General features: G+C 42.0%; 1 protein-coding gene across 1 annotated transcript in view; it reads left to right on the forward strand.

The window, feature by feature from the left end:
• Positions 1-23,227, forward strand: part of LOC134310215 (glutamate receptor ionotropic, NMDA 2D) — a 123,326-nt gene extending 100,099 nt beyond the window's left edge. The window contains exons 9-15 of the mRNA XM_062991756.1: positions 2,012-2,165; positions 4,866-4,991; positions 5,444-5,673; positions 10,889-11,049; positions 12,391-12,578; positions 19,026-19,267; positions 19,870-23,227. Coding sequence (XP_062847826.1) covers positions 2,012-2,165; positions 4,866-4,991; positions 5,444-5,673; positions 10,889-11,049; positions 12,391-12,578; positions 19,026-19,267; positions 19,870-23,040 — 4,272 coding nt within the window. The 3' untranslated portion in view covers positions 23,041-23,227. The remainder of the gene's footprint in view (positions 1-2,011; positions 2,166-4,865; positions 4,992-5,443; positions 5,674-10,888; positions 11,050-12,390; positions 12,579-19,025; positions 19,268-19,869) is intronic.
• The last annotated feature ends 1,135 nt before the right edge of the window (positions 23,228-24,362 follow it).

Genomic DNA, 24,362 nt, shown 5'->3' on the forward strand with positions numbered 1-24,362 from the left:
TTTAATGTCAAACGCAGTCATGAGCAATTCAGTGTCTCTAATTCACCTCACTTGCACGTCTTTGGACTGTGGGAGGAAACCGGAACTCCTGGAGGAAACCCACACAGACACGGGGAGAACATGCAAACTCCACACAGAAAGGACTCTGACTGCCCGCCTGGGGATCGAACCCAGGACCTTTTTGCTGTAAGGCAACAGTGTTACCCACTTAGCCACCATGCTGCCCGTATAGTATAGTATAGTATGGTATGGTATTGTATAGAATAGTACAGTATAGTGTAGTATAGTGTAGTATGGTATGGTATTGTATAGAATAGTACAGTATAGTGTAGTATAGTGTAGTATAGAATAATATAATATAGTGTAGTATAGTATAGAATAGGACAGTATAGTATAGAATAGTACAGTATAGAATAGTATAGTGTAGTATAGAATAATATAATATAGTGTAGTATAGTATAGAATAGTACAGTATAGTATAGTATGGTATGGTATTGTATAGAATAGTACAGTATAGTGTAGTATAGTGTAGTATAGAATAATATAATATAGTATAGTATAGAATAGGACAGTATAGTATAGTATATAATAGTACAGTATAAAATAGTATAGTGTAGTATAGAATAATATAATATAGTGTAGTATAGTATAGAATAGGACAGTATAGTATAGTATAGAATAGTACAGTATAGTGTAGTATAGAATAGTACAGTATAGTGTAGTATAGAATAGAACAGTACAGTATAGTGTAGTATAGTATAGAATAGTACAGTATAGCGTAGTATAGAATAGTATAGTGTAGTATAGTATAGAATAGTATAGTATTGTACAGTAGTGTAGTATAGTATAGTACAGTAGTGTAGTATAGAATAGTATGGTATAGAATAGTATAATACAGTATAGTATAGTATAGAATAGTACAGTAAAGTGTAGTATAGAATAGTATGGTATAGTATAGAATAGTACAGTATAGTGTAGTATAGAATAGTATAGTATAGTATAGTATAGTATAGTATAGTACAGTAGTATAGAATAGTATAGTACAGTAGTGTAGTATAGAATAGTATAGTACAGTAGTGTAGTATAGAATAGTATAGTACATTATAGTGTAGTATACTATAGTATAGTGTAGTATAGTATAGAATGATAGTGTAGTATAGTATAGTGTGGTATGGTATAGTATAGTATAGTATAGTATAGTATAGTATAGTACAGTACAGTATAGTATAGTATAGTATAGTATAGTATAGTATAGTATAGTATAGTATAGTATAGTAGTAATTACTAACTCTGATATCTACACTATATGCCCAAACGTACACACAGCTGACCATAAGTTTGCTGGACATCCTTTTTGAAAACCATGAAGATTTATATGGAGTTGGTGCCATTTTGCAACTATAACAGCCTCCGTTCTGTTCCTGAAATGGCCTGTTTTAAAGCGTTTGGAGTGTGTGTGTGAGAATTTTTGCAGTTCATTTAAAAACAGAGCATGTGTGATGTCATGCGTTGACGTTGGTCAAGAAAGCCTGGATTGCACTTGACCTTCCAATTCATTTATAAGCTTTAGTGGGTTTGAGGTCAGGGCTACTGGTATTCTTCCCACCAAACTCATCAAACCATGTCAAGCTAGAACAGCAAAGGTTCTTCCCAAAACTATTGTTAAAAGGTTGCAAGCTTATCTGTTTTATATATTTGTGACTATATGGTGTATTTCAGCTTATTAAAAAATATATACCCACTCAGCTCTCAGTCGTCCTCGGTTGTTGCTAATTGGTTGTTTTCACTTGAATAACTTTTAGGATTTTTAAACTAGTTTTATAGTATGTTTGACACTATTGATCTGTCTAGGATGTCTTGTTTTTGAGACAGTAGTTGTGTCTTTATTTATTTTTTAATACAGACACCACCTCACCTAAAGCAGTTTTATATTCATCAATATGTTCTTCTCTTGTAAACTCTGTGTATAAAATGTGCCGTGTGTTACTCAGTAATCCCTCCTGTCCTCTAGGTGGTGTATAAACGTGCAGACATGGCTATCGGCTCACTCACAATCAACGAGGAGAGGTCAGAGGTCATTGACTTCTCTGTGCCATTCGTGGAGACCGGGATCAGCGTCATGGTGTCCCGTAGTAACGGCACGGTCTCACCTTCCGCCTTCCTCGGTGAGTCTGTGTGTCATGATGAATGAGGGCTTTAGGGCTGAAGTGTTAGAGCACATTTCCATGTAGGACTGTGATAAAGGAGCGCTGAACGGGTGGATGTTGTATGAATCCATCAAACTTAATGTCCCTTATCTGAACAAACAGTTTGATTTACTTTGTACGAGCGAAGAAGATAAACATTCTCTGACCAAACGTAACGCTGCAGTTTATTAATGCTTTTAGGGTATGAGATGCTCTCAGTAACCAAATGATCAATATAAATCCAATAAAGAGAGGATAGGAAGTCCTGCGTCTGTCTGTCTCTCTTTCTCCCTCTCTCTCTTACTCTCTCTCTTACTCTCTCTCTCTGTCTGTCTGTCTCTCTCTCTCTCTCTCACTCTCTCTCTGTCTGTCTGTCTCTCTGAACGCTGGTGTAACATTAAAAACTGATTAAAATCAGACAGAGTCGAGTTCATGTGATTTAAATTAACACACAGGCTTCAGGACTTCTGCTCAATCTGGGCTCAGGATGCGGCCACTATGTTCCACTGATGATGATGATGTACCTGATGTACCTGAGGGTACACATGGAAATAACACCTCCATATGTACCCTCAGGTCCTGTTGTTGTAGTGTGTTGTCTGAGTGTTGTTGTGATTATACAGATACTCTTTTGTATAATGTGAATATCTATCTATCTATCTATCTAGCTATCTGTCTGTCTGTCTGTCTGTCTGTCTGTCTGTCTGTCTATCTATCTAGCTCTCTAGCTCTCTATCTATATATCTGTCTGTGTGTCTGTCTGCATATCTATCTATCTATCTATCTATCTATCTATCTATCTATCTATCTATCTATCTATCTATCTATCTATCTATCTGTCTATCTGTCTATCTATCTATCTGTCTATCTCTCTATCTATCTATCTATCTATCTATCTATCTATCTATCTATCTATCTATCTATCTATCTATCTATCTATCTATCTGTCTATCTGTCTAACTGTCTATCTGTCTAGCTCTCTAGCTCTCTATCTATCTATATATCTGTCTATCTATCTATCTATCTATCTATCTATCTATCTATCTATCTATCTATCTATCTATCTATCTATCTATCTATCTATCTATCTATATATCTGTCTGTCTGTCTGTCTGCATATCTATCTATCTATCTATCTATCTATCTATCTATCTATCTATCTATCTATCTATCTATCTATCTATCTATCTATCTATCTATCTATCTATCTCTAGCTCTCTATCTAGCTCTCTATCTATATATCTGTCTGTCTGTGTGTCTGTCTGCATATCTATCTATCTATCTATCTATCTATCTATCTATCTATCTATCTATCTGTATATCTGTATATCTATCTGTATATCTATCTGTATATCTATCTGTATATCTATCTGTATATCTATGATATTTCACTGATGATGATGGTGGTTTAATTTTGTGCTTTTATGTTTTTTTGTTGATTATGCGACATTATGTAGAATTGTACAATAGATATAAGATTTTTATTACATTACATTATACATTTGCATTATGCATTTAGCAGACGCTTTTATCCAAAGTATGACTGAATACATTTTAAGCAATTTAGTTAAGGGCCTTGCCGTCAATCTTCTAATTACGATTTCAGTACCTTAACCACTGAGCTTTCACTGCACATAAAATATGATTTTCTAGTTCATCACAATTATCAAAGAATATTAATTCTTTGTTGTGCTATACACTGATCAGCCATAACATTATGACCACCTCCTTGTTTCTACACTCACTGTCCATTTTATCAGCTCCACTTACCATATAGAAGCACTTTGTAGTTCTACAATTACTGACTGTAGTCCATCTGTTTCTCTGCATGTTTTTTTTAGCCTCCTTTCACTCTGTTCTTCAATGGTCAGGACCACCACAGGACCACCACAGAGCAGGTATTATTTGGGTGGTGGATCATTCTCAGCACTGAAGTGACACTGACATGGTGGTGGTGTGTTTGTCTGTGTTGTGCTTGTATGAGTGAATCAGACACAGCAGCGCTGCTGAAGTGTTTAAATACCGTGTCCACTCACTGTCCACTTTATTAGACATTCCTACCTAGTTGGTTCACCTTGTAGATGTAAAGTCAGAGACGATCACTCATCTATTGCTGCTGTTTGAGCTGGTCATCTTCTAGACCTTCATCAGTGGTCACAGGACGCTGCCCACGGGGCGCTGTTGGCTGGATATTTTTGGTTGGTGGACTATTCTCAGTCCAGCAGTGACAGTGCTGCTGCGTCTGATCCACTCATACCAGCAAAATACACATTAACACACCACCACCATGTCAGTGTCACTGCAGTGCTGAGAATGATCCACCACCTAAATAATACCTGCTCTGTGGTGGTCCTGTGGGGGTCCTGATCATTGAAGAACAGGGTGAAAGGGGGCTAACAAAGCATGCAGATAAACAGATGGACTACAGTCAGTAATTGTAGAACTACAAAGTGCTTCTATATGGTAGGTGGAGCTGATAAGATGGACAGTGATTGTAGAAACAAGGAGGTGGTTTTAATGTTATGGCTGATCAGTGTATATTATAATATTATTTTGTTTAGTGTTTTTCTTTTTATACACATATTTTGCATCTAAAAGGATAAAGTTCTTATTTTTTGTACTAATCCAATGATAAAACAATTGTCCTTTCTTTCTCTCTCTCTTCTCCCCACCTTCCAGAGCCGTACAGTCCTGCTGTGTGGGTGATGATGTTCGTTATGTGCCTGACTGTGGTAGCGGTGACCGTCTTCATCTTTGAATTCTTCAGTCCGGTCGGGTACAACCGCAGTCTGCAGAACGGCAAGAGTAAGTCTGTCAGCGACTTGCCAACAGCCTAGTGTACTGACCCTTTAAATTAAAACACTGATTGTATTGTACATAACACCTAACATAAAGTGCACACAGAGACCTGATGAATAAAGCCTTTCCACACACACCAGAGAGATCACAGAGAAAAACCAGTGAACTCACCTGAGCTCATCTCCTCAGATCAGTGTTTGATTGCTCTGCAGTACCTTCTGCTGACTTTTCACTTCTCTCCAGCACTCATGTATAATAGAAGTGAACAGGAACTTGTTCTCGTTCCTTCACCTTGTCTCCTGAATGTGTTTTCCCACCTTTTTGCAGAGAACCATTTTCTCTTTGTATTATTTATTCTCGGGAAAAGCTTACGGGTTTACTCTGGTTTCTGAAATAATTTAAAAGTGCAGACTCTGATTTTTAATGCTTGCCTTATGTGTGTGTGTGTGTGACTGTAGAAGCTGGAGGCTCAAAGTTCACCATTGGAAAGTCTATCTGGCTGTTGTGGGCTCTGGTCTTCAATAACTCAGTGCCTGTGGAGAACCCCAAAGGAACCACCAGTAAGATCATGGTGCTGGTCTGGGCTTTCTTTGCTGTCATCTTCCTGGCCAGCTATACTGCCAACCTGGCCGCCTTCATGATTCAAGAGGAATATATCGACACTGTTTCTGGCCTTAGTGACAGGAAGGTATGCTGCAGTTTTCAAGTTTTATTAATATATTGTATTATATACCGATCAGGCATAACATTAAAACCACCTCCTTGTTTCTACACTTACTGTCCATTTTATCAGCTCCACTTACCATATGGAAGCACTTTGTAGTTCTACAATTACTGACTGTAGTCCATCTGTTTCTCTACATACCTTTTTAGCCTCCTTTCACCCTGTTCCTCAAGGGTGGGGACAGGACCACTACAGAGTAGGTATTATTTGGGTGGTGAATCATTCTCAGCACTGCAGTGACACTGACATGGTGGTGGTGTGTTAGTGTGTGTTGTGCTGGTATGAGTAGATCAGACACAGCAGCGCTGATGGAGTTTTTAAACACCTCACTGTCACTGCTGGACTGAGAATTGTTCACCAATTAAAAATATCCAGCCAACAGCGCCCCGTGGGCAGCGTCCTGTGACCACTGATGAAGATCTAGAAGATGACCAGCTCAAACAGCAGCAATAGATGAGCGATCGTCTCTGACTTTACATCTACAAGGTGGACCAACTAGGTAGGAGTGTCTAATAGAGTGGATAGTGAGTGGACACAATATTTAAAAACTCCAGCAGCGCTGCTGTGTCTGATCCACTCATACCAGCACAACACACACTAACACACCACCACCATGTCAGTGTCACTGCATTGCTGAGAATGATCCACCACCTAAATAATACCTGCTCTGTGGTGGTCCTGATCATTGAAGAACAGGGTGAAAGCAGGATAAAAAAAGTATGTAGAGAAACAGATGGACTACAGTCAGTAATTGTAGAACTACAAAGTGCTCCTATATGGTAATGGGAGCTGATAAAATGGACAGTGTGTGTAGAAACAAGGAGGTGGTTTTAATGTTATGCCTGATCTGTGTATATCATTTATATTCATCTTGTAAACACATTTTACTTCATGTTAGCTGTGGAACAGGCTGTTATATAGAGCTTTAAGGAGCTTTTGTTTGGATGAATGGATTGAAATAATGGAGGCCGATAGCAAGACCTGCTTTAGCGCTGTAGAATTCACACATGCTTTTAGTGGCAGATGATGAGATTTTTATGTGGAGTTCAAGACCTTGTATAGTCGCTTTTACACTGTTATTACACTGATGCTTGCCTACAAAGCCAAAAATGGACCAGCCCCAAGCTACCTTCGAGGTCTAATAAAACCCCTCAAAAAACTCCACACCCAAGTAGTGGAACAAACTATTAAAGATGATTAAAAACCCACCTCAAACCAGCAGATTTGTGTTCTTGGGCTGTTGTCTACTTAATCTAGTGTAGAGAAATGTTTACTATGGAAGCACTTCTGTAAGTCACTCTGGATAAGAGCATCTGCTAAATGCTGAAAATGTAAATGTCAAAAAAGATGTAAATGTTTGTGTTTATTCAAAATTGTGCCAGAATTTCACATTTGGTGGCAGAATGTAACATTAAATCGTGTCTCCTCCAGTCAGTAGCTGTTTTATCTGCCACTCAAAGCCAGTCCATGTACAGCAGGACTGCTGGTCCACTTTTTAAGGAAGAATAACTTTTTTCTGACTTCTAGCCAGTTAAAAACAAAATGTATCCATACAAATATAAGTGAATATGAGCTGTAAACAGTGAGATCAGCTGATGGAAAACATGGAAATAAAACTCTCAGTTGTTAAAATGCACCCAAAATCAACTACAAAAATACAATAAATCTTTTAAAAACACATGTTTTACATACATGTTGTACATACTGTACATGCTGTATATACATGTTTTTAATATAAGACAAGGGTTATGGTGAAGAGACGAACAAAAACGACTGGCTGTTTCATAAGCAGACGATATGAATGATTTATAAACCTTATTTCATGGATTTCATTGCGTATTTTTCAAGAAATATTACAGATATCTTTATTTCATGTGAAAAAAAAAAACAAGTTGATTTGATAGTAAACTGTAGTAATGTACAGTGCTGTATGCTGTAGGTTAACTACAAGGCTTCACATTTATACAGTATGTGGCTACTGGCCAGACCAAGGCTTTAATCAATCGTAGCTTGGTGATGGTGCTAACTGACTTTTTTTAAACTGGTTTTTTATATGACCATCATCGGGCAGCACGGTGACTCAGTGGGTAGCACAGTCGCCTCACAGCAAGAAGGTCCTTGGTTCAATTCCCAGGTGAGGCGGTCCGGGTCCTTTCTGTGTGGAGTTTGCATGTTCTCCCTGTGTCTGCGTGGGTTTCCCCCGGGAGCTTCGGTTTCCTCCTACAGTCCAAAGAAATGCAAGTGAGGTGAATTGGAGATACAAAATTGTCCATGACTGTGTTTGACATTAAACTTGTGAACTGATGAATCTTGTGTGATGAGTAACTACCATTCCTGTCATGAATGTAACCAAAGTGTAAAACATGATGGTAAAATAATATGACCATCATTAATTAGATCGTCACCGTCATGCCTGTTGTTATTCTTGACGTCACTTCACATTCTGCAGTATTTGATACTCTGCTTTTCAAGTATAAGGAGTCCACTTGTTCCAGTCTTCTACCTTCCACCATAATCTCTAGCACTTCTTCAGTATTCATCATCACTTTTGCTGCATCTATCAGATGGTGATGTGAGTTGTAGAGTTAACAATTCACCTTCTGCATGTCTTTCGGAGGTTAAAGAAAACTGAAAGCAAAGACATGCAGACACTGAGAGAACAGACAGTGTCGCTGTACAGACCTGTGTTGCCATACGGTAGAGCATTTACTCCACCAGTTGTGCCTTCACGCCGCTCTGTAATCTCATGTCTTGTTTAATAATCTGAAATGATTTTGTGTGACCAATGCAGTCACAGAAGCAATCAGAACAGGGACAATGACTTTTTCACACAGCTGAATGTATTACAGCTCGGACTGTAATTATCCTGGTGTGTACACTACAAAGTGTGATGGAAAAAAGACTCGAGCCAAAGTTTGTGTAAGTGCATATGATTGAGCTCACACAGTTTTCATTATTCAGGGCAGTGTGGATGTGGATGTGAAGCGGAGAATTGATTTGGTTCATGTGGACAGAAACTTAAGCTGAGAGAGAGAGAGATGCACTCAGCCAGGACTGAAGATTGATAACACTATCGGGACTGTATGGATCAAACAAGCGTTTGGAAATCCAATAAAATGGGCTTAATTGTTTTGCGGCAAAGCCAGACATTGTAACTAAAGATATTAAAATTAAACTGTTTTGTTGTTGCTGTATGATGCAACCACTCAGCAGACCGTTGTAAAGCCAGTGAGTTCAGGTTCAGATGATATTGGAGTCTGAGGTGAGCTTTGTCCTAGGAGCTCAGTTTCTGAATATTAACACTTAAACCTTGACTTACTAAGATCACACATATTCATTTGCAGAATTTTATAAATGACAAACCCACGGGACATTTTGTATTTTGTATTGAGAAATGTTCTTTTTGAACTGATTGGCAATCCTGTCCTGACGATTGGCACAAAGTGGTGAGGCACGACCTATTACTGCTTGTACAGACTGATCCTTTAGCAAATCGTTCTTTTATACCCAATAATAATTCCCTCACCTGGTACCCATTTACCTGCTTATTGTGGAACACTGTAACTAGAATTTTCTATAGACTTACACTGCTTCTACCTCAGCTTTCTTGGAGTGTGATTCAGGCATCAAATTCTAATGTCGTTATACAGTATTTACAAAGTACAATGAAGTTGATCAGTGACAACATTAGACGTTTTTCAGTTAGATAAAGATTTAAGAGAATTAATAAATCATAGATTCTTTTTTTTTTTTTTTTTTTTTTTTTTTTTTTTGCATTTTTTCACAATTTTCCTCCCAATCTAGTCGTATCCAATTACCCGATTGCGTTACGCTTCCTCTCTACTGATGCTGATCCCCACTGCTGATTGAGAACAGCGAGACTGACACACACACACCCTCCGACACGTGCAGAAGCCGACTGCATCTTTTCACCTACACGAGGCGAGTTCATATGTGGATCAGCCTTGTGTACTTAGAGCCACACCCTGATCACACACATTATCCCTCGACTCTGTGCAGGCAGCATCAACCAGCCAGCAGAGGTCGTAATTGCATCAGTCATAAGGTCCCTATCCGGCTCCCACCCTGTTTGAACAACAGCCAAGCGTTGTTCATATAGCTGCCCAGCCCAGCCGGATGGCAGAGCTGAGTTTCAAACCGACAAGTTCAAAATGTCAACTCTGGTGTGACAGATTCTTCTTTTTATTGTGTTTTACAAAATAAAATGGGCTTTATAGCTCGCGTGTGTGGTTAGTAGGCATGTTGTTATCATCAAACAAAACACTTCCAACTAAATACTATTTATACTACTGAGCCATTAGTATTAGTAATAAAATGGATGTTACGTCTCAGCACTCTTTTTACCAGATGTAACAGTGGAATTTATCATTTTGTAAAGATTTTTAGTCTTTACAGTTCAGCTGAGCAAATGTACAAATTATTGATTAATGTTTGTTAGTCAATCAATCACAGAAAAAGAACAGTTACAGAAATCACTGACTAATAATGCCTAATAATGCCATGACACAATGTCATGAGGGGACAGCATGAAGGTCCTGGGTATGATTCCTAGATGGAACGGTCCTGGTCTGTGTGGGTTTCCTCCATAAGCTCTGGTTTTCTCCCACGGCCCAAAGACGTATACGTTCGGTGAATTAAAGATACAAAATTGTCTGTGATGGTGTTTGACATTGAACTTAAGCTAAAGAATCTTGGGTAACCTGTAACTACCTGTCCTGTCATGAATGGAGTGATGTTAAAATCCTAATTTATGTAAACTTTTGACCCCAATTGTAAATATAAACAACTTTGGTCATTTTGGATAAAAGCTTCTGCTGAATGCCTCAAATATAAATGTCATGTAAAGGATGTTTGAAGGACACGAACAATTCAGAGCATGATTAAATAATTGATAAAAGTTTAAGACGGCCATTTGCATTACAATATAATCCTGGATCCATTCCAAAAGCAAGTGAAGAGTCCCAGGCATGTTAAGCAGTAGATCAAACAGTCAAACCCGAAAGCACCTAATAGCACATTTACTGTTTCCTGCCTCTGTTGTTCAGCCTTCCGTACCTACCAGCATGACTTTTTGCTAAACTTTTACAATAATCAGTCAGTCAGCTAAAAGATATAAGTTGTAGGGTCATTAATGTTCTCTGTTTCTCTTTCTCCTCAGTTTCAGCACCCTACAGAACAATACCCACCTTTAAAATTCGGAACAGTCCCAAACGGCAGCACTGAGAAGAATATCCGCAGTAATTACCCAGACATGCATCAATACATGGTGAAATACAACCAGAAAGGAGTGGAGGAGGCCATCACTAACCTAAAGACGGGGTTCGTCCTGCATCTTTCATCCTGATGTCATATCTGTTTTAATGTCGTTCCTTTCTCTTTTTCTGTCATTCAAGCAATCACCTTCAACCTGATCGTTTTACCTCTCAGTCCTTATTGCAGTTCAGCAATATCCCTTTTTTGATGTGTTTGCACTTTTACTTTATGTTGGTGCTGCCCCTTATAACTCACACTCACTTTAAACCAATTCATTTATGTCACTTTCTCTCTCTCTCTCTCGCTCTCTCTCTCTTTCTCTTCCTCTTCTCCCCCTTTTACTTAATCATCCACTGATTCATGGTCACTCAGTGTCATATTAAATAACGTTTAATTCATAACTCTAAATCACTATTTGCATTCCAGAACTGATGGGACAGTATGTGAAATGTTCAGAAGGAAGTGCTCTATCAGTTTTAGTCGACCTGTATTAGTTTAAAAATTAGCACAGACACATTTACTTACTCATTCACTTTCTTAACCGCTTATCCAGTTAGGGTTGCAGGGGGGTGCTGGAGCCTATCCCAGCTTTTCAATGGGCGCAAGGCACACAGTAACACCCTGGACGGGGTGCCAGTCCATCGCAGGGCAGACACACACACACACACACATACATAACCATTCACCTATAGGGCAATTCAGTGTCTCCAGTAAACTTGACTGCATGTTTTTGGACTGTGGGAGGAAACCGGAGCTCCCGTAGGAAACCCACGCAGACACGGGGAGAACATGCAAACTCCACACATAAAGGACCCGGACCGCTCCGCCTGGGGATCGAACCCAGAACTGTGAGGCGACTGTGCTACCCACTGAGCCACGTGCCACCCACAGACACATTTATTCTTTTATATTATGACGTTCATGTTACACAGGGCTCATGATGAGAGACGAGGACGGACACACACTGTCACATCATTTATAAAACTCACTTACTTACTCACTTTCTGAGCCGCTTATCCTAATCAGGGTCGCAGGGGGTACTGGAGCCTATCCCAGCTCTCAATGGGCGCAAGGCACACAGAAACACCCTGGAAAGGGCACCAGTCCATCACAGGGCGGACACACAAACACATTCACACCTTAAAACACACCCACACACACACAAGACAAGACAACCTGAGTGCACGTCTTTGGACTTGCGGAGCCAACACGGACACAGGGAGAACATGTAAACAACACAGAAAGGACCCAGACCGCTCCACCTGGGACTCAAACCCAGCGACATAATGTGGACTTTTTATGGCTAATAAGTGTTTCCTAATATTCCTGAAAAGCAGATGTTTTCTCCGTGCTTTCTTATCTCTCTCTCTCTCTCTCTCTCTCTCTCTCTCTTTCTCCCCCCTGCAGTAAACTGGATGCGTTTATCTATGATGCCGCAGTGCTGAACTACATGGCTCGTAAGGACGAGGGCTGTAAAGTGATGACTATAGGCTCTGGAAAAGTGTTCGCTACCACGGGCTACGGCATCGCCCTCATCAAAAACTCTCGCTGGAAACGTCCACTAGATCTGGCCCTGCTGCAGCTGGTGGGAGACGGTAAGAGACCTCCAGTCCTTGAGGACAGTTAAAGCAGTGAAAGAGGATTGAAGTTATTTCATGCTTCGAGCTCTGAGTGGCTGTGTGATAGGATTGTGATACTGATCTGAGTTAAATGTTAAGCTTAGAACAGAGGAATGCTGGGAACAGACTGCGTATAATCAAGCGTGATCTATGATTCTATTATGCTGGCTCGTGTAATAAGTAATGGGAAAACACAAACGGACATAAAAACGGTAGCACAGCGGTCTTTATTTATCAGCACTGTGTAAAACCAAGCACAGGTTACAGGTTACAGCGGTACTGATTCAAAATGAGTGTTGATTTGATTCACTTGGTGAATCTATTTTCTTATTCATTATTTATTTCTTATTCTTGTTTTCTTATTATTTGATAGTGACACATTTTACTTTTATTTAAACAAAACACACCATTATTTATACAGGTGGAAGGACCAGTTAACTTATATCAATCCCAGCAAGACAGAGCTGTTACTTATTCCTGGAGATTAATCTCCAACCCAGGACCTAGTCATCTCTCTTGATGACTCCCAGATCAGACCATCTGATAATGTAAGAAGCAAGATCGTGCCGGTTCCTCCTCTACAACATCAGGAAGATTCGTCCATTTCTCTCCATGGAAGCCACCCAGATTTTGGTCCAGTCACTTGTAATCTCACGGTTGAACTACAGCAACTCCCTGCTGGCAGGTGCTCCCATGTCCACTATTAAACCCCTTCAACTCATCCAAAATGCAGCTGCCCGTCTGTTTTTTAACCAAACTAAACACTGCCACATCACCCCACTGCTGCATTCTCTTCACTGGCTTCCTGTAGCTGCACGCATTCAGTTTAAAACACTGATGCTCGCCTGCAAAGCCAAAAATGGACCAGCCCCAAGCTACCTTCCAGGTCTAGTCACTAGTCTCGCTCGACTTGATCCTCCACCCAGGACTCGAGGAAGACAAGCATAAAGGCTCTTCTCTGTACTGGCACCCAAATGGTGGAATGAGCTTCCTCTGTCTGTCCGAACTTCTGATTCTCTAGCTGTAGCTTACTTACTAACACTGCTAAATGCCGAAAATGTAAATGTATATTTAGGCAAGAGTGGCACATTTCACTGCATTCATTGAATTACACTCATAAACTGAATGATAGAATAAAAAAAAGCTACAATACACTGAAACACTGCACAGCTACCTTAATAGTTGAAAGGCGAAAATACTCATCCATGTGAGTTTTCCAAACTCAGTTACCCGAGTCATGTTTTTAGCTGCTTTTGACTTCGACATCTTGGACATTTTGTTGGTGTAACCAAGCATCCTTGGAGTTTGCTGAGTTTATAAAAAAAGAAGTAAACTGTACATAGACAAACTATCGGGAGCTTAATACTTTAGTGGCCTGTTCTTTTGAGGCGCAGCACAGACTACACAGAGATGATCACATGTGTAGAGAAGCGACACTTTTCCTTTGATTATGGAATCCCCAATGGGACAAAATGCACTCAATACGTAAACATATACATCAAAAGGGCCGCTCAGGTGGCGCAGCAATAAAAACTCACGCTGGAACCAGAGCTGGGATCTCGAATACATCAAGTCGAATCTCAGCTCTGCCTGCCGGCTAAGGCTGAGCTGCCACATGAACAACGATTGGCCTGTTGTTCTGATATGGGCGGGACTAAGCCGGATAAGGTTTCTCTCCCATGACTGGTGCAATTATGACCTCTGCTGGCTGATTGATGGCACCTGCACAGAGATGAGAAAAGAGTGTTCTCAGGGTGTGTCTCTCCGTACACAACGCTGAGCTGCACTGCACTCGTCAAAGTGTAGGTGATAGGATGCATACGGCGTGCTGCCAACATGTCGGAGGGGGCGTGGGTTAGCTTTGTTCTCCTCAATCAGAGCAGGGATTGGCATTGGTGGAGAGGAAGCATGACGCAATTGGGCAATTGGACGCGCTAAAAGGGAGGAAAAAAAAGGGAGAAAATGCATAAACAAAAATATATATATAAAAAAAAATACATCAAACATTGTCATCACAGTACAGCACAGAAAAGTCTGTTACACTAACTTAATTGCCGTATGATTGCCAAGACCACCTCATATTGCATATTGCGCCTCATGTTTCATACACTACGCGAATGAAAAACATTAAATCGCTAAACACAAACTCTAAATTTGAAATTTCACCAAGGTAGAACAATACTGTGGCTAAAAAGCCACTAACAAAAAGATGATAATCACTAAAAAGTAAGGTGGCCAAAATAACGGAAACAAAGTCACATGAAAGACGAAAAACATCCACAACCTGCAATGGAGAAAGTGGATAAAAGGGGGATAGTGCAGAACTGAGAACTGGTAGTTACAGTATGACGGGTTGCTCCGGTCATCTGCGACAACCCAGGGATGGTCAGATGGTGTTTTTTCATGTTTCACTGCAAATTTCGCCTCTGCGTCTGGTCATGGTGCTGACATGCCTAGTGGAGGAGACACATATGGCGTATTGTGACTCTCCATACGCTGTAAGAATCCAATCATACTATCTGTGAGAATTCACTGCTGCTGGGTGTTAAAAGCGTCCACGGCTGCACATGTTGGAGGGGGTGGGTGATGGTCTGCGGCTATCCTCGGCCAGTGCAGAGGTGGTGCAAGTGAGAGGAAATGTGACAGGAAATTGTAAATGACTAAATTTGGTGCAAAATGTTTTGTTAACCTGAGATCAAATTATAGAAGCAGATTGGACAGTGTATATTTTTACGTATGGAGGTATTTCGTTCCTGTTTGGGTTACCTCTGGATACTCTTTTTACACCACCTGAACAGTAGATTGGCTAGTAGATGAAGTGAGTGAGTGTGGGATGCCGGTGATGGATTGGTGCCATATTCAGGGTGTCTTGGATTTCTGCCTCGTGCTTACAGTTTCTGAATGAAACTAAGACTCTGTGATGAATATATGATAAACCAAGTGCATGTAACATGTTATATAATTTTATGTCTGATACCAGATCACATACATTTAAAAAAGTGAGTTGTTAGTGAGTTGTTTAGAAGATTTACTTTATATGTGAGACAACCAATTTTCTCAACAAATGTTTACAAATAGAGCATTTCACTTATAATTCATTATAACAAGAGTCCAGTGGTTCAGAAGTTTACATACACCAAACGATCGATGGATGTATGAATAGATAGACGGATGGATGGATGGATGAATAGATAGACAGATGGACGGATGGATGGATGGATGGATGGGGATGTTGGTTGCATGGGGAGATGTATGGATGGACAGATGGATGTATGGATGGATAGAAGGATGGACAGAAGGATGTATGGATGGATGGGGTGTTGTTGGATGTATGGATGGATGGACGGATGTATGGATGGACAAACAGATGGATGGATGGATGGATGGATGGGGTGTTGCTGGATGTATGGATGGACAGATAGATGGATGGGGTGTTGGTTGCATGGGGAGATGGATGGGTTGTTGCTGGATGTATGGAATTATGGGGTGTTGCTGGATGTATGGATGGACAGATAAATGGATGGGGTGTTCCTGGATATATGGATGGATGGATGGGGTGTTGTTGGATATATGGATGGATAGATGGATGAGACTGTTGGTTGCATGGGGAGATGGATGGATGGGGTATGGCTGGATGTATGGATGGACGGATGGCTGAACGGATACTTTATTAATTCCAAATAGGTCCATCCAAAAGTCCTAAGACATGCAGTCGGGTAAATAGCTTGGAAATTTCCAGAAAACAATATTATGTCTTAGAAATTTCTAATTGGCTGATTGACATAATTACAGTAATCTGAAGGTGTACCTCTGCTGTACCTCATACTTAGTGGACTTTAACGTCTTCAGTTAACCGGACTACAAACATCTCAGGCATTACAAATAGTTTTTTTGGCCTATATGCTGAGGTTTCTTTGAATTCTCTAAACTGTTTATATTCACACATTGAGAGATGTTTTTACATTCATATTAATATGAATTATAATTCATTAATTTAATTTTTTAAGTGATGAACCTCCAGGCTCATAAAAACATTTTTTAATGCAAACCTTTCATTCAACTGTCCTAACTTTTTCTGAAATAAGTTTATTTAGTTCGATTTTTTTGCACAGTTCTGTACACATTAACATACACACAAACATGCCCACACATCTGCGTTGGTTGGTTTATTTGATTGCTCTTTTAATCTGTGGGTTTTTATTGTACGCATGTGTGTGTGTGTGTGTGTGTGTGTGTGTGTGTGTGTGTTTGCTTGCCAGATGCCTGCTGGGAGAGCATATTACTGGTGCCAAGACTCATCAGCTAGCACCACAATTAAACAGCTAAACCTGGCATGACATTTTTGTCTAAAATGAATAGTTATTTGTAGCTTTCCTGCTAAGTGTTGGTGGGTGTGTGGTCTTCCTGGTTTCATTTTCTCTAAATCTACACCCACTTTACTTAGAGGATGTTAAAAGCATTAGAGGATTAGTGATTGTTGATGCTAATGACCTGCTCTGTAGACGTCTGAATGGGGGTGTATTTTCTGTTATTTAATATAATTTAATAGTGTTTGACAGACAGTGACAGGTGTTAATGTCTCTTTTTTTTTTTTACCTCACTGACTGTAATCTTGTATTTCTGTACCTCCTGCAGTAATGCCTCATAGTGCAATCCACAAAGTTGAATCAGTTCATCTGGACACAAGGTTGTTGTAGAGATAACAACAAACTTGTTAAATGATTATGATTCCACACTTTAGCCTCTCTCTCATTATTTAGATTTTTTTTGCTCGTTATTTGAATGCATTTTATTACAGTATGGTTCTTACTTGATTAAATACACATACTTGTATAATTTCATGCTCTAGCAGCCCCCCCCCCCCCCCCCTCCATCCCTCCATCCCTCCATCCCTCCATCCACACAAACACACCACTGCGGTCAGTCCTCCTCATTTCTTTCTATTTTTTTACACTCCTCTGTAAATTGAAATTCTGCTCCTGCTGTTTGTCATTATGTCACAATCCTATTTATTTCTCTCCTTTTCTCTATCCTATTCTTTGTTCTCTTCTCCCCACCGTTTCCCCCGACACAATGCCGCATTCTACCGACAAACAATCTTTCCTTCTATCTCAGTCTTTTATTTACTTTTACATTTAACTTCAGATAGAAAAGCACATGTGGGGTTTTAATACACAGCTTGACCTTGTTTTCTTCTGTCTGTAAATCTCTCGCCTTTTAACATCTTTGTGCTTATCACTGACCTCTGCTGAATATCTTAAACTGACTATTCAAATCACAGATTCTTTCTTATCACATTTTACAAAAAGGCTCAATTTTTCCGGCAATGGGATTTATATAGAAATACACAAAAAAACACTCAATGTCTATTTTATTAGCTCCACTTACCATATAGAAGCACTTTGTAGTTCTACAATTACTGACTGTAGTCTATTTTTCTACATACTGTTTTACCCTGTTCTTCAATCGTCAGGACCACCACAGAGTAGGTATTATTTAAGTGGTGGATCATTCTTAGCACTGCAGTGACACTGACATGGTGGTGGTGTGTTAGTGTGTGTTGTGCTGGTATGAGTGGATCAGACACAGTGGCACCTGAATGGTACGTGAATAAAAAACTTTGTTAAACTTTGTTAAACACACCTTAAATTTTTAATTTCACAGCAAATTGCATATTACACGGAAAAGTCTTGTTTCACGGTCCGTGATGCAGTTTACAGGGCTGTGAATTATGTAGGACCGTATATATAACATATACTATACTATACTATACTTCACATAATATACCAACTATACATAATATGTACAGGGAAGGATGCAATCATGGCATATGGTATAACATTTAAATGTTAATATTGTTGTCCGTCCCAAATAAGTGAACGAAGACCATGTCATCAATGCAAACAACGAACCCCAAACCTTCATGCGTCCACAGAATTGGTTGGGAGTTGGGAGTTACCCGAGTCGTGTTTTTAGCTGCTTTACACTTTGACATCTCGGACATTTTGACTAACCAATTGCTAACTGAATTGCCGTAGGATTGCTAGGATCCTTCTTCCTCCCACTCCCCTTCTGCCTCCTTTTCTTCTATTTCTCTGCCTATCTTTATCTTGTTTCCTCTTTTCTGTTCTCCTCTCCTATCTCATTTACACTTGTTCCCACTTTGTACCCGCCAGGCTACCCAAAGAGGATGGGTCCCTGCTGAGTCTGATTCCTCTCAAGGTTTCTTCCTGTAATTGTAAGGGAGTTTTTCCTTGCCACTGTCACCCTCGGCTTGCTCAATAGGGTTTTTTTGTCTGTTGGTCCTGTATTCTGTAAAGTTGCTTTGAGAATTGTAAAAAGCATTATATAAATAAGTTTGACTTGACTTGTTCCCTTGCATTCTTATCCATTTCCTTATTTTTACCTCGTTTCCTTTTACAGATGAGATCGAGATGCTGGAACGCCTCTGGCTGTCGGGAATCTGTCACAACGATAAGATTGAGGTGATGAGCTCCAAGCTGGACATTGATAATATGGCGGGAGTGTTTTACATGCTGCTGGTAGCCATGGGTCTGAGTCTGCTGGTGTTTGCCTGGGAGCACCTGGTCTACTGGAGGCTTCGGCACTGCATGAGTGGCATGGGCCAGTCTGGCAAACTGGACTTTCTTCTGGCTTTTAGCAGGGTAAGAGAAACATTCTGGATACACAAGCAAACGGATATGGCAGGAAGAAGGGATTATGGGTGGCGAACATCGAATAAAAGTATGGCCCTGTTGACACACTTGTTTTTGGAAACCCACTGATATCTCTACATAGATGCATTTTACATCATTGTACACTCCTGAGAAGAAAGCATGTCTACATTTTTAAATACCTTAAAATGCTGCCTACTGAGGTACCTTAATTCTGAGTGATAATCTGAATAATGACGGAGCATCCAATGCTTTCTAAGCAGTGAAGGCAATCCAAGCATTCAGTACGGCACTACTGTGTTAGCTGGCATGCTAGCGGGTTTTGTCACCTCAGCCCATTGGTTTGAATGGATTGAGGCTAACTGTGTTAGTTCAGTAAGCAAAAACTGCGGTGACGTAATTGTCATAATCGCTGCTTAAGTAGTGCGTCTAAATAATCTGCCTTATGAGTTCGAGGTCTTATTAGAATCCTTTCTACTTATGCAGCTCCCTAGGTAGGCAGTAGGCAGCAAGGCAGCTCAGTAGGATTTCAGACAGACCCAATATCTTGACCCTCTTGCCAACACCATTTGTTATTACTCTTTCTTTTTCAGGGAATGTACAGTTGCTGTAGCTTTGAGGACGAAACTGCACAAGGTGGAACCAAGGTCACTATTGCTTCTCACCCCCTTTCCTCTGTAGTGTCAGTCCCTCCTTCATCTCACGTTGTCACATCAGCTGTCGTCAACCAAGCCATCGCCATGGTGGCGCAGCCACAGCAGCAACAGCAACATCACACCCCACAGCCTCCACAGACCTACAAATCTCCACTCCCTGGCTCTCCTCCTACCATTTTGCATACTGCAGCATCTTTAGGGACCTCCACCACACCACTTATGGGTGCCCCTCTTCCATGCTCTACATTTTTGCCCCGCCCAGATCGCAGACTCGCTGTAGTGGACCGCTGGAGACTTCCCAAAACTGCTAGTGCTACGACACCCATGAACCTCAGGGGGGGTATCTCTGACATGGGGCCCTTCCCACAAAAGGTGGCTCCAACGTGGGCAGGCGGTGCGGCTACTGGTAGTGGTCTAGATGGATATAAGCGCTACTATGGCCCTATTGACCCTGAAGGCTTGGGACCATGTATGGATCAACAGACAGGATCTCAGACTCCAAAATCAGCACCTAGGAACCACCAGCCACCTCCACCAGCAAGCATGTCTTACTACCAAGAAAAGGGCAGGGACCATGGGGTGGGGAAGAAGGTGGGAGTGTGTACTGGTGGAGGAGGTCAGGGGAAGGGAGCAAAGTCTGTGGCCACTCCTAGGTTGCCTCCAAAAAGTCAGACTCCAGCCCCACTTCCACCTAACCCCCCATTGCAGCACCCCTCTCCCCCTCTTCCCTCATCCCTCTGGAGAAGGAGAAGGTCCAAGAAGTCAAAAGAGCTTGGTGGTCCATTGTATGAAAACATTTTGCCCCTGGGGCGGAGAGGAGGTGGAAGGGACACGGGTCATAGAGCTAGATTATCCCCTCCTCTTCCCATCCCAGTACCTTTAACCATCTCTCCAACTTTCAGTCCACCATCTCCATCTCTCTCACTCCCTTACACCTCCACGTCATCCTCCTCCTCCAGTACAAGTTCCTCTACAACATCCTCGGCCACGTCTTCCCGCTCCACCTCTCCCTCAACCACTTCCAGCACCACCTCACGCAGCTCCAGGGGGAGAGAGGCAGAAGAAGAGGAAGAAGAAGATCTGGATGAGCTGACCGAGGAGTCAAGTCTTCTGCAGGGACACAACCGAAACAGAGAGCATTCGATCCTTTCCCCCAGATCCCTTACTCAAGGTCCACCACCACCACCCGTTCCTCCTCGCAAGCCCCGTGGCCCATGTGGAGAGCGTGAACGAGAAAGGGAGGGTGGCAGACAGAGGGAGAGGGGCAGCAGCCAGCTCAGTCAGCTTCAGGAGTGGTGGGCAGGCTGGGCAGAACGTGAGAGGGAACGGAGTGGAGGAGGATCCTGTGATACCGAACGAAAGAGGGAAAAGAAGCGACAAAAAGAGCGGGATAAAGAGAAAAAGAAGAAGAAGAAGAACAAGAAAAGGAAGAAGAGGGAAGAGCGGGAGAGGGAGAGGGAGCGCAAGCGTCGGAAGGTGAAGAAGAAGAAGAAGGCGATGAAGACAAAGAAGAAGAAAAAGGTATTGGCCGGCAAGCGGTCAGAGCCAGAGGATGGTGATGCAGAGATAGAAAGAGATGGAGATGGTGATGGGGATAGAGAAGGAGAGTACTCCTCCTTCTCCACACAGTACCGCAACACATTTGGAGAGAAGGGAAGTCTCTCAGCTTGGGAAGGAGAAAGGGACAGAGCAAGAAGAGAAGGGGAGAATGCAAGAGATGATCAAGATGAAGAGAGTGGAGGAGGTCGGAGCAGAGAAAGACGTGCGAAGGGCACCAACAGGCGACACAGACCAACCAGCAAACGCTACCCCAATCTCAATAAGCTCCCTGCATCTGTCAAATTCTGGATTAGTGGAGGGGGCACAGAAGTGTCTGGAGGCTCTCCTCCTGCATCGTTTCACACACTTTTCCCGTCAACCAAACGTCGGAGGAGTAGTGGGGCAGAGAGAGACGTAGAAGCGAAGGGAGGAGAAAGACGGCCGTTGCTTATGCACTACGAAAGGAACCGGGCACACACTCGAGAGGGCTTGTCTTTCCACGAATGGGACTCGGAGGACGAAAAGGAAGACGGTGATGATGAGGATGAACGGGAAAGGGAGCGAGAGAGAGAGAGGGCAGAGGAAGTAGTGAGGAGAGCAGGTGGAAGGGGGGCTGTATCCGAGTCAGAGAGAGATCGAGTTCAAGCAGAGGAGAGTTATTCTGATGATGGCTCCTCAGGAGAGTTCGGGCGTTTCGAGAGGTACTGGGAGGGCAATGGGCCAGGTGGGGCCAGTGGGATTGGTGGGGGAGGGTGGTTTTTTGGAACTTACCCTGCCCGAGAGAAAGGGGGAAGTATCAATAGCAGAGATGATTCCATACTGGGGCGAAACGAAGGGTTAAGTGGGGGAGATTATTGGAGCTCAGGAACAGGGGTTGGCTGGGGATCCGGGGGAGGGAGTGGTGGGCTTGGATCACAGTGGCCACCTTTTCCCACATCATTACCACCACCTCGGCGCTATTGGTCGGTTGATAAGCTCCCTATGAAGGGTGAGAAACGTGGTCACAACATGTCAAAGGGCAAAAACCAGCGGGCTCGAGACAGGCAACAGCATAGGGAAGCATGCTCGTACACACAGACCGGCCGCAGCAGAGCTCCCTCTCGGACCAAACGAAGTGGTGCCACCTCCCGAAGCCAAGAGGAACTGCTTCCCCACTGCCACAGCCTCAGTGGGGGTTCCCGGCCTAAACTCCCCACTAAACCCGAGACTGCCAAATCCGGCAGCCAGTCAAACCTCAACACTCAGCAAGCCCATCATTCAGATAAAGCGCCCTCCCCTACCAAGCCCATACTCCCCTCTCTCCCGACAGCCTCCTCCCCTTCGTCTCTCCCTGTGCCCATCCCACCCCCAGCTTCTTCTGCATCCATGTCTCCGCCACCAGTTCTGTCTCCCGGTACTACCAAAAGCCCCTCTCAGTCGATGAGTTCCAGCGCTAAGCAACAATACCAGAGACTTCGCTCCGTACCCCAGCCTCAGCGTTTTTACTCACCCCACCTGCCACTCAAAGCCAAGAGCCTGTGCTCGCGGCGTGGCTCGGCTCATTTCTCCAGCCTGGAGAGCGAGGTATGACACGGGGCTTCGCTGCTGCGCGTGTGTATGAGCACTGTGGTAAGATGCAAATGGACCGTGACGCACATACACGCGTCGCACCAGGATCAAGGCAGTAATGACAACTGCCCTGACAGTGCCAGGGGACGGGGCAGCGGCAATTGTGACGCAGCGAGGGATGAGTCAGATGAGTTCACTTCCCTCCCCACAGAAACCCCAGCTGTGCTCCACCTCAGCTCGGAACTGAGCATTACGATGTCATCCGTAGTCCTGTCCTCAAACGAGAACACTGGATCTGGACTCTGTGAGTAATGATGTCATGTTTACACATACACTCGGTCATTCAAGGACTAATGGGGTTTTGGGTTTTTTTTGCCCTTAATGAAGATGATCAATCTCACTATGGAGGCCGCTTTTCAGTTTGTTGTTTTCATTTGCTTTGACTCTGGTCACAATCTCTTCTCTGGCTGAAAAATTGCCTTGCTTTTTACTTTGACCACGGTGATGATGTTCAACCTTCAAGACCACATCAGAACAAGATGTTTGGACCTCATCACATAAGAGTCAATGATCTGTCGTATCTACACTATCTAGACTTTCGGCCAATCGGAGAACTCTTAGCTGTCTCATTGGAGCTTTTATCATCAGAACTCTGTGGTGAAAACAGGGATGTTATTATGACTTTAGATGTACAACAGGAAAACAACTATGGACAAAAAACTAAATATATGTAGCAGTTTGCTTTTTGTATTTCTTTTTAAGTATTATTTCTTTCTTACTCCTGATCCTCACACCTTTTTATTCTCTGTATGTTGCACACACTGTGTTAGAATTTAAACAAACAGAGTAAGCTAGCTGTGTCTGAAGTTAAATAGTAGTGTTTAAGGCCAAAAACACAGATGATACAGTAACAGTAATAATAACAGTGGGCGCAGGTCGGTCATGTGACCTTTCTTGTTGGTTTTGAGTATTTATCATACAAGCAATACATAACTGTCTCAATCAAAATGAGGGTTGCAATATCTATAATTGGCACTAGATGGCTTTACAATACTACAATTAGTTACTGTTACTGACCGGTAAACCATGCATAATAAACCTAATTGTATTTTTTCTTATATTTTTCTTTAATAGTTGGCAATTTTTGGGAGGCATGTTTTTGTCCCTACACTTTTTTGCTAATCATTTAGCAAACACTCTTTCCAATGCAAACTGAATGCATTTTTGAAAGCACAAATGCTCTGACTCACGCCAGACAAGACATTGTTTAATACTTCAAGGGCAAATCAATACGACTGTCTTTATTCAGTATAATAGACACAGACGGCAACACAAAATGAGCA

This window comes from Trichomycterus rosablanca, chromosome 3 (genome assembly GCF_030014385.1).
Source record: "Trichomycterus rosablanca isolate fTriRos1 chromosome 3, fTriRos1.hap1, whole genome shotgun sequence".
NCBI classification, from domain to species: Eukaryota; Metazoa; Chordata; class Actinopteri; order Siluriformes; family Trichomycteridae; genus Trichomycterus; species Trichomycterus rosablanca.